Genomic DNA, 11,537 nt, shown 5'->3' with positions numbered 1-11,537 from the left:
CACAAATGAATCCATCCTGAGTAAATCAGTTCACCCACCAGTATTTCTGTTCATTTTTCAATCAAGTATGTATAACGTTGGACCATTAAAAGATAATATTTGTAGCTTGATGTAGTAGTTAAGAGCAGCAGCCTCTAACCTGGAGAACTGGGTTTGATTCTCCACTTCTCCACATGTAGCTAGCTGGGTGACCTTCACAGTCTTGCTAGAGCTGTTCTCACAGAGCAGTTCAGTCAAAGCTCTCTTAGCCCAACCTACTTCACAGGGTGTTTGTTGTGGGGAGAGGAAGGGAAGACAATTGTAAGCCAATTTGAGACTCCTTCAGGTAGTGAAAAGTGGAGTATAAAAAACCAATTTTTCTTCTTATCAGCATGCTTTAGTTGCTTATCTAGGTAATTCAGTACATTTATGCACCTAACAAACATATATGTTTACAGGAGCTGACAGGAAAACTGCCCAGAGAATATCCTCTAGACCCTGGAGAAGAGCCCCCAGTTGTGCGAAGAAGGATAGGTACTTCCTTTAAACTGGATGAACAGAAAATACTGCCTAAAGGAGAGGTGAGGACTAGCTATTTTTGTCTGTTGGCATTTCAGGGCATTCAAATGCAGTTCTTGCCAGCACTTGCAAAAAGGACTGAGCAAATTACTTATTGAAATAACCCTTTTCTGACTATCTAGCTGAATGGAACTGTGGGTGTATTACTGGCCAGTCTGGATTATTTTATGTTCATAAAGAGTGTTGCAAAATGTCTTCTTTGTTTGGGATATCAGGCTAAAGAACACTTCAAAATCTGGAATTATGGCTCTCTGCCTTCTGTTTATAGTCATGCTATGACTCACCTGGTCTTTCATTTGCACAGTGTATGTGGGGCTATCCCATTCTGTAGTCATCACAACCCTACAGTGTAGGCCAGACAGGAACTGCCCCAAAATTCCCCAGGAAACTTCATGACCAAACAAAGATTTGAATCTCAGTCTCCCCAGTCACTACAGTCCACTACAATTCTCTTTAGCCTATCAGATAAGATCTAAACCGTCCAGTGGAGAAGGCAAAAGTGAATGCTGAATGTTTACTGTTTTTGATGTTTAGTTGGAGCTCTCCTGTGTATTTGTATCCCACTCCCCCCCAAAGGAGCTCAGAGCAGCATACCTGGACCCATTCTACACAGGTTGGATAATGCACTTTAGAAGTAGATTTTCCTGTTCCACAAAGGAAAATCCAGCTGTAAAGCACTTTTGAAGTGCATTATCCAACCTGTGCCGAATGGGCACTAGTTCCCTCTTTCTAATTTTATCCTTACAACAACCCTGTGAGCTTAGTAAAACAGAGACTTACTCAAGGTCACCCAGTGAGCTTTCATGGGTAGGAGAAGGCTTATAAGTGCCTACGGTCATATGGGGGGGGGGGTGAAATCTTTGTCCATGGGCCCCTGGTGCCTCTTGGTTAGCCCTGCATATAAGCGATCCTACTTACTTTCCTTACAGAGGTATGGGGAGAAAATTTATGCCATGATGGTAAAGGAGAGGCACATTGTATACCTTAAAAATTGAGGTATATTGGTTGGCAAAACCAACCAGTATACATTTGCAGACATCACCATCCTGCAGATATAATTGCCAAGAACTCTGACTGGCTGCAGCAATCTTCTGGATCCAAACGCTACATTAAAGTCAGGTCTTTTCTTTGTGTGACACACAATATTGTCCTGACTAAAGTTTATGAAGTAGGTTTGAAACTGGTAGGTGCTCTGTGATCTACAATATGAGCTTTGTCCCTAGGACTATTGAAAACATTCAGAGATGAAATATATTCATTTTCAGTTATGTTTTAACAGCATGTGTAGTCCCTTGCATTGTTGCTGGCTGTTGCAAGAGATTTTGTTGGGAACAAAGGCAGATAATGATCCAGATCTTAAAATGTATAATAGCAAATCCACACTTCATTACGTTTTTATTGTTGCTTGTGAAATCTTCAAGCAAAGCTCTTTTTTAAAAAGCTGTTCAGTGTTAAGTGACACAGGAAGACCTGTAGTTATAGGCTTAAAGTGCTGCCAAATAATTACTGACAGTGAAAGCAGTTTTTAAGCAAGCTGTTCAGAATGACTACTATAGAGTCATTGTGTTTTGAAGAGCAAAACTTAGTGTTACTTCCTGTGTGATATCCTAGCATTTCACAGATTCTATTGTCAGTAGAGTTACTCTGCTCTTTTCCACATGGGTGTTTTTTCATTGGTTCTGGCACCCATACTACTTTGTTTTTTTCTGATTTCCCCATGCAGTTTATGCTTTTAATTTTCACTTTGTTTTGTTGTCATTATTTTCCCCCAGGGGTTTTCTGCCTCTTTGAAACCATTTTCACCCCAATCTTTTTTTCTGGAAAATGATTTTGAGTCAGCTTTTTCAAGTATATAATGGGCCATTCCGCACCAGGATCTATGTGGCAAATTGGTTGCGGGATGAAAAAATGCCATTTTAAATAGTGGAATTCGTCGTTATGCATACCTGCCTTTGTAGTGGAATCCAGTTGCGTTTCTATCGTTTCCCACAGGTTTCCGGTCTCTGCAAAAATCGCTAGCCAAGAAGCGATATTGCCGAGCTCACCCCGCCCCTGGCCGTCAAGCAGCCAAAAGGCGGCCGTTATCATGATCCCAAAAAGCCCCTTTCCCTTTAAGGAAGTTAAAAAAAAAAAACACACACACACACACACACACGTTGCAACGAATCTGCGTTGATTCGTTGCAACGGAGAGACCCATCTAGGTAGTAGGTGGTGTTTGAGCTGCCGTTTCATCGTTGCCACGCTCCCCCCGAGTGAAAAAAAAATAACCCCCCCTCCCCCCCGGCACAGGCGCGATTTTCGGCCGAAAATACAGTAAAAAATAAAGGGAAAATAAACCAGCAAATGGGGCTCTGTGTTGTTTCGTGCTTAGTGACTTAAAACAGCTCTGCAGCCAGGGAAGCCTCACTGGGTAAACGAAGGCTCGCCGGTGCGTTTATCCCTGCTCATTCGGAGAAAAAAAATGGCGATCGTTTCGCCGGAAGATCAGAGGAGAGAGCTAGGGGGCGGGACTTTGCAGAAACCACAACAATGGTAACGCACAGAACGTTTTTGCTAGTGTTGCTGATTAGTTGCAAGAGTGTAGTGCTTTCCGGAGGGTGAATCCACTTTTTGGGATTTCCCTGAAAGCGCTACAACGAAGTGCTTTTTGCGGATCGGTTTCAGGAGTGTTGCAGATTGTCAACGACGTTGTGCATAATGGCAAAACTGTAGTGATTTCAATTTGTAATCATTGTGCTATTTTGGACGAGTGCGGAATGGCCCAATGTTTGTGTCAGTTTTCTTTGTCCCACCTGCCTCCAGACCAGCAGAAGGCTCCGTGGGCGAGGGGAAGCCAGCCGGAGGACTTACCGCTGGGGAAGGCTTCTTCTTCTGAGCGGTGACTCTCCGGCCGGGCCAGGCGAGGCTGGGCCAACCAGCCAATGGGCGCGGCTCCCCATTGGCTGCTTGGCCCCCAAGTGACACTCGGAGGGCCCAATCAGGAGCCGCTTCGCGGCTCCTGATTGGGCCCTCTGAGTTTTTATCACGGACAGGGCCCGCCCTAAGTCCTCCCCACCAGCCCTTTCTCCTTTATTCCTCCCGCTCCTCCAGAGCGGGGGGAGGTTTAAAGATATACTGATGATATTTTAGGGACATTTTTTTTTAAATAGGGGGAGGGGTGCCCTGATGCCTCTGACAACAAAACCAGTGGGATCAGTACCCTCTCTTGAAAATCTTCATTATTTAAGTCATGTGTGGAAGAAATTAAACTGACTCCACAACTGTAAAAGTGCATAAAGAGAGTGGACAAGTGGAAGAACACTGCCCAAACCAATTCCAATGCTTGTGGATTGACCCCCAAGAAAATCTGTAGTAACTCAAGCATGCAGAAGGGGTCTCTGTTTTGAACCTGCAAATTACAATCCATCTGACAAATGAACTAACACCCAAAAACATATTTCTTGCTGGTCAGGAGGCTGAGTTGGAACGGTTAGAGAGAGAATTCGCCATTCAGTCACAGATCACTGAAGCTGCACGACGCTTAGCCAGCGACCCCAATGTCAGCAAGAAGCTGAAGAAACAAAGGAAAACCTCCTACCTTAATGCCCTGAAGAAACTTCAGGAAATTGAAAATGCTATCAATGAGTACCGTATCAAATCTGGAAAGAAGCCAACACAGAGAGCCTCCCTGATCATAGATGGTAAGTACAATTGAAACGTTATAGTGCTTTGATATTACAGTGGTGCATAAAAAATATGTGGGAAGTCCAGCATCATGAATGGCTTGGTTACCTGGAAAACTAATAAGGGGATGACCTTATCAAGAACTTCTGTGATACCCAGACTCTCACAGCTTTGTGGAACACATACCTGCTCCTGTGAAACCTCCTTTGGGAGGACTATAGAGAATCACTGAGGAGGTTTCACTGAGGACTCTGTCCCCCAGATAACATTCGAAAGAAAAAGAATAGAATTCCCCTATGAGGACACGTTTTGAAAGTTTATAAAAAATTCATGTCACTAAAGAAAAATTTGTTGGATAACATTATTCCAAGAGCACTTTTAAGACCAACGAAGATTTATTCAAGCCATGAGCTTTTGTGTGCATGAACACTTCCTCAGACAATGGAACAAAAATAAAATAATTTTTTAAAAACCCAAATTTTTTACCCATTGGGCTATTTCAGACCAACATGGCTACTCACTTTAAGCTATTATTTAAAACAGTTCAAATTCTGACATTGTGACAGTCATTCAATACATATTATTTCTACTAGCAAGCCTGATCGAAGGACATTTCATTTTTTGGAGATTGACATAGCCTTTCTGTCAAATGTTTGGAATCTGCCTGACCCAAATTTTATAAGAGACTTTGACACTTGGAATTCCCTTGTTGGAAGGGCCCAGGGCAGATTGTCTATGGTTCACCTGAAAGACCTTCCAGAGTTTAGGTGGTGGTTTAGGATCCTTTTGAAGACCATTTTTAATTCATAGATATTGTTAATAAGAAGTGGAGGATTGAGTAACAACATGCCAAATGAGACTAAGGTTTAAAGTAGGGTTGGGCACTTCGGCACCCAAAGCGGCCGGTCTCTCCCGGTGCTGCAAGCGCCGCGCTGTGGGAGGACGGAGGGGAGGCGTGGGTGTTAGCGCACTTGTGGGCGCACACATGCAGACGCAGAGCCCCCCCCCCAGGAGAGACCGGCCACTTCGCTGCGCCAGGAGAGACCGGCTGCTTTGGGCACCAAAGTTTAAAGTGATGCATAATTTGACATGTATCCTGCTGAGAGCTGAACTGGCACAATGGGGAAAGAACGTTATAGTAGATAGTGAAAATACAAATCTAGGGATTGGTGGTGAAAAACATAACATTTCATGTTAGAGAATAATTAATTGAAACTACAACATCCAGCATCATAATGCCATTGTAATAAAGCTGCAGGAATAGCTATATCAACACTTACTCATTTTTCAACATTCTACCACAGTAATTCCTCAAAATGCTGTTCTTGGTAATATCAGTTTGATGTATCCCATCTGGCTAGAGCAGACTTCCTCAACCAGGGTTTCGTAAAACCTAGGGGGTTTTGAAAGCCCTAGAAGGGTTTCCCAAATGTGTGGGAGTTAACGCCCAAACCTACTTTAAACCTTAGTATCATTTGGCATGTTATATATATTTATATATATTTAATCAAGTGATATGACCATAAATAGTCATGTTGACCCCCCTAAAATGGCCAGTGATAGGCCTGGAGAAAGGTAGGTTGGAAGGGCAGGGGCCCTAGATGGGTATGTTCACAGCCGGGGCCATTTTATCCATGTAGCACTATGGGACCCACACTTCCAGGGCCCCCTCACTGTGGCTTTCCCCCCATGGAACAGGGCTCTAGCCTCTCTCTTCTTTCATAATCATAGGAGGAAACAACCATTGATGAAAGACACATTTTGACATTGTATAAATTGTATTGTATAAATATTCTACTGTATACAGAATTTGATAGCCTGGGACAAGTTCTCTCTTTTTTTCTGAAAAAAATACAGGAACATCTCCACAGAAAATCCTGGGATTCACTAGGTTGATTGCAAAGAATTAGTATTTCATAACAAAACAAATCAGAAGTTCAGTGGCATCTTAAATAATAACATTTATTTCAGTGCATTCTTTTTGAGTCCCAGTTCACATCGGGGAAGATCATATTGAGAATTCTTCATATGGGGATATTATAGAACATGGGAGGGGAGCTGAGGCAGAGAGGTTTGGTGTGAATTCAGTGAATTCAGTCTTGACTTGCCCTGTGTGTTTCTCCCCACAGATGGAAACATTGCCAGTGAGGATAGCTCCCTCTCAGATGCCCTCGTTCTGGAGGATGGTATGTAAAATATTAGGGGAGCCCTACAATATTCCTGTATACTGGAACTGCAAAAAAAGAAGCTAATTAGGTGCAAAAGAATAACAGTAAGATCCAGTCAAAGCTGAGTAGTTTTCCACATTGATGGGGGAGATTTCATTGAGTTCCTAGATCTTACTCAGCATTGGCTGAATCATGTCCTAAGTATGTAATAATTTGTTTTTGTAAGTGTAATTGGTTTCCATGGCACTCTCTGTGATTTTTTCCCATAGAAAAACACATATATTCTCTCGTCATACAGTCTGAAAACACATATATTCTCTAGTCATACAGTCTGAATTTATTTATTTCTCTCTCTCAAGCCAAATAACTGTTTATTTGTTTTTCTTGTTCCAAAATAAGAAACACTCTGAGACTATCAGTAAAGTCACTTGAGATCATTTTGTCATGATCTTATAGCATGTTTTTTGATGCACGTATCAGACCACTATTAGCAGCTTTTTAGAGAATTCAATCCTTATAATGTACTAAATTTATTGTTTTGTAGCCTTGATGTATCTCTTCTTTTTCCCTGTGTTTCTGAAATAAGAAAGAATTCTTTGAAATAAGTAACAGATAGCAAGCATATTCTTTGAGGTTACTTCACTCCAGGCTTTCACCACTAAAAAAAAAATCAATCTGGCTTTATTTCAACTTTACAAAAAGTACAGTTATAAAGTTTGGCCTAGAAGAGTATAATTCTATTTAGAATTGTACTATTAATCATATATGTGCTAACTCAGGGATTCTTAACCATGGCATGTTGGTTTGCTCAGATACACCGTGGCATGTTGAGATTTTTATTATTTTTAATTTAAAATTCCCTTTTATGGGCAGATCACCCCGCCCCCTCCCAAGGTAGCCAATGATGAGCCTGGAGAGGGTGGGGAGGGGGGAGAGGCCCTGGCCATTCAAATATTTGCCAGCCAAGATTCTCACTACTTTGTTGGCTTGTGTCATTGGTGGCAGCTGGAGTGGAGCAAGGTGAATTCTTCTTTGTGTTGAGGGGTTGTGTGTTTTTTGTAGTTGTTGTTTTAGCTCAGGGGGTGGTAGAGTGGCATTCTCTGAGCTCCAGGCCTTGGGTGAAGGAGAGAGGGGCCATGAATACTGAATGCAGAATTTAACAGATAACGTAAAATTATGAGGGAGAATATGGATGGTCAGTGTCTTTGATCCTAGGTAACTTGAAACACGTGTGTGTATATATAAATACATACCCTAATCATGTTAAGTGATGTCAGCTTCATTTATCTCCCTAGGGAATTCAAGTGCAGTGTTTCCCTCGTGACTTTTCAAATGGGCGATAAAACTTACTTATGTTTGCTGGCCTTCAGAAGCTGGCATTGTGAAGGACTTGTTTACAATGACCTAATTTATTCTTTTCTCTAATTGCAGAAGATTCTCAGGTTACCAGCACAATATCCCCGTTACAGTCACCTCACAAAGGGCTCCCTCCACGTCCACCCTTGCATAATAGACCACCCCCTCCTCAGTCCCTGGAGGGACTCAGACAGATGCACTACCACAGGAATGACTACGATAAGTCCCCCATCAAGCCCAAAATGTGGAGCGAGTCATCCTTGGATGAACCCTACGAGAAGGTCAAGAAACGGTCCTCACATAGCCATTCTAGGTGAGTCTGGAAAAGATGACTATTTTCACGTGGGTAGCCATCTTTATTGACATGGGCCCATTAACAAAAGTTTTTGTCAGAAAGGTTAACACGTGACTTAAGATACTAGATACTAGACCAGACAACGAGGGGAACCATACTTGCAGTGAGGCATTCCCTGAAGTTTGCTCAGCAGCATTCTTGTATTAATGGGATTCAAGCCTTATAGACCTTATAATAGGAATAATCCTACTCTTTTAAGTAAGCTTAAAACAAGAATGTTTGCAATGCTTTGTTTTAAGAAGAAATTGGCAACAAACTGAAGAAGAGAGTAAATGGCCTTTATCCAAAAGCCCATCTTTGAACTTTTTTACTTTGCATGTTCTTCTTTATCTTTCAGTTTCAGTGTCTCATTGTTATTCAGTAGGAACAATAAGGAGATGTTTGTCCATATCAAATTGTACTTTGTAATGTTTTCAGAAGTTCTGTAACATCCTCACCAAATAGATGATGTTTGAGATGTAATGTTTGAGATATAACTCCTAATGAATATTGATTTTGCCTACTCACAGTATTGTAGTTTGCTTTGTGGTGATAGGTCAAGCAAATTCTCTGAATCCCCAGCTTCCATCTAAAACGTCAATCTCTAGCATCTTCCCTTGCTGAAATATAAGGGGGGGGGGAGGATATATCTCCACAAGGGATGGGTCCAGATACTTAATAAAAAAAATGAAAGCTGGGAATTCAAAGAACCTGTTTAACCTACCAATATAGCAGTGCATTAATATATCAGTATATTAGTGCATTTTTTGCAACCATGATATCAATACATCAGTATAAGCAACAGTTACAGTCAAGTACAACAATAGATTCAAGTGGGTAGCCGTGTTGGTCTGAAGCCGCGCAACAAAATAAAATCAGAGTCCAGTGGCACCTTTAAGACCAACAAAGATTTATTCAAGGCGTGAACTTTCGAGTGCAAGCACTCTTCCTCTGACTAAGGAAGACTCTGGACTCTGATTTAGGTAAGTACAACATTAGTCTCTTCCACTAAACCACAGCTTCTCCCCTTATGTCTCACAGTAATTAGGCTGAACACAGTTTAGGCTGATACAAATGTTAAGCTACATCCCTGCAGGTGCAAAATTTTTTCCAGTCAAGGGATAAGATTCTTTAGTGCTTGTGTAAAGATCACTTGAGTTGTGCCTTTAAGCTTCCCTCTCAAACCTTACCTTTGTAGGCCATGAACAGAAAATGCAAATATTTTTTACTGAAACTTGTTTTTCAAGTGTAGCCGATGTGATTTTGTGGACATTTGAGGAGGCCTCCATGGGATAGCCATGGCTTGACATATGCTTTGATAAAGAGCAATCTGGCATATGGCAGGCACCAGTGAGGGAAGAAGGAAGCATTGGTCAAAGAATTAAAAGCAAAATGGAAGAACTGTTTCCTGGCCTCTAGAGACGATGTCTGCAAAGCACTTGGAGCAGTGTCAGATCCAGTTATTGTATACCTCAGAGTTCATGGATTTCTCTGTACAGTCAGTTCTCCTGAAACACTGTGTTGCCTTCTGTTTGTAGCAGTCACAAGCGGTTTCCCAGCACCGGGAGCTGTGCGGAGGGTGGAGGAAGTAACTCTCTACAAAACAGTCCCATTAGAAATCTTCCCCATTGGAACTCCCAGTCAAGCATGCCATCAACACCAGATCTACGGGTACGCAGTCCACATTATGTGCTTTCCACTAGGTAAGTTCTTCCATTCCATGAGTTCATCAGCTTGTCTTTTTCTTTTGAATTTGGAGTCTGGAATTCCTGCAGTCATGGCACCGCATGCACCAGTGTCATTTGCATGATCAAATTTTACTGGCAATTGTGCTGCAAATCCTTAATTTTACAATATTTAATTCCTTCATAAATGGGCCATCTGAGAACAGCTCACGTTTTTTAACTGGGAAAGAGGAGGATGGAAGGGCCAGAGCCAGGATTGCCAGATCTGGGTTTAGAAATCCTTGGGAATTTGTGGATGAAGCCTGGAGAGGGAGGTTTGGGGAATGGGATAAATTCCTCCAAAACTGCCCATTTTCTCCAAGGGAACTGATCTCCATAGTCTGGAGGTAAACTGTAGTTCCAGGAGATCTCCAAGCCCCACCTGCAGGTTGGGAACTCTAGGCCAGCTACTTGCATCCTTCACGCCTAGCTCTTAACTTGTTCAGGAATGTGGAATTTTTTTTCAAAGTATTTTCACTTCCTGCTTGCATACTTTCCTACTTTGTGTACAGAATTTTCTTATCTTCCCTGAGCGGGTCTTACAGGGTCTTACATCATTGGGAGCCAGCTCATTCCCCTTGCAAAGAGAAATGAATATTTTCTTTTGGATGAGAGAAGGGAGCGCGCGCATCACATAAACCCCTTCCCTTCCTTACCCATACTCCTATTTTTGCCCCATTCACAGTTACTGTTAATCTGACCTTGTTGTAAAGTCACCATTATGAACCATTTGCAATGGTTACCACGGGCTTTTCCATTCTTCTCTAAAATTTGTACAGCTTATGACAGCGAATGGCATTATTACCATACATTCCTTAATCATGCCTAGAATTCACTATACTTCATTTGATCTCCTTCCTTTGTTAATGCAACACAAAATTATTCTTAAAATGTAGTGGATCCACAATATGTTCTTAATCAAAACTATCTGCTGAGGAAAGAGGCTGCTTGTATTAGGAATCTGATGCTGATTTTCTACACATGTTGTGGGGAGAGATGCTCAGTGAGATCTGGGTTTTGGATCATTGTTAATTTGTTTTCTTTCCTGGGATGCTGAAGGGACAGCTGCACAATGCTCTCCACCCCTTCAAAACAAAGATTGCAGGTAGGAGAAAGTGATCACTTTGTCAGATTAGTTACCCCAGAGTCTTCATGGTTTATCAAGAGATATTATTTACAATAATGTAAATAGAAACCATTTCCCCGCCACATGCCCAATCATGAGCCTCACTGTTGTAATGGAAAGGATATAGTGTTCACGGGGAGGCTGAGGGCCAAACTAGATTTGATGATTTCCACAAGTCTGGCCCATGGACACTTCTACCATTTTTGAAGGATTTTAAAATGCAGCAAGACAGCATGGTGGGTTGAGGCACTCTTGTGTGTGTCTTTGCATGCCTTTTCAAAGCCCATGGGTTCTCACACTGGGATTTCTGGGATCAAGTTATTCACTTCAGAGAGATCTTCTCCGCTTGTACATTTCAAGTTCAGGTTCCCTGCACTACAGCTGCCACAATTAAGTCAAAGGTCAGGCAGGACTACCCCTTACTCTTCCTTTGATGTGGCTGAAATGATAGCTTAATGCTCTGTCCTGCTGGATATGAAACTACAACAAAGTATGTGTTTGTTGGATTATTTGGGATTTCTGGTGGGCTTTGTCAGTAGCCTCACTAGGAAGTTGTCTTATTGAAGGACATCTCTCTTAATAAAAGGGGGGCCCATAAAACCTATG

General features: G+C 41.9%; 1 protein-coding gene across 8 annotated transcripts in view; it reads left to right on the top strand.

Annotated features, from left to right (window-relative positions):
* Positions 1-11,537, top strand: part of FRMD4A (FERM domain containing 4A) — a 406,427-nt gene that overhangs the window by 379,691 nt on the left and 15,199 nt on the right. For all 8 annotated transcript variants that reach the window (XM_077337977.1, XM_077337979.1, XM_077337975.1 and 5 more), the window contains 5 exons: positions 438-560; positions 4,012-4,240; positions 6,353-6,409; positions 7,823-8,060; positions 9,620-9,784. In XM_077337977.1, coding sequence (XP_077194092.1) covers positions 438-560; positions 4,012-4,240; positions 6,353-6,409; positions 7,823-8,060; positions 9,620-9,784 — 812 coding nt within the window. The remainder of the gene's footprint in view (positions 1-437; positions 561-4,011; positions 4,241-6,352; positions 6,410-7,822; positions 8,061-9,619; positions 9,785-11,537) is intronic.

The sequence above is a fragment of the Paroedura picta genome, chromosome 5 (genome assembly GCF_049243985.1).
Source record: "Paroedura picta isolate Pp20150507F chromosome 5, Ppicta_v3.0, whole genome shotgun sequence".
In the NCBI taxonomy this organism is placed as follows: domain Eukaryota; kingdom Metazoa; phylum Chordata; class Lepidosauria; order Squamata; family Gekkonidae; genus Paroedura; species Paroedura picta.
This window is presented reverse-complemented; position numbering and strand designations above follow the sequence as displayed.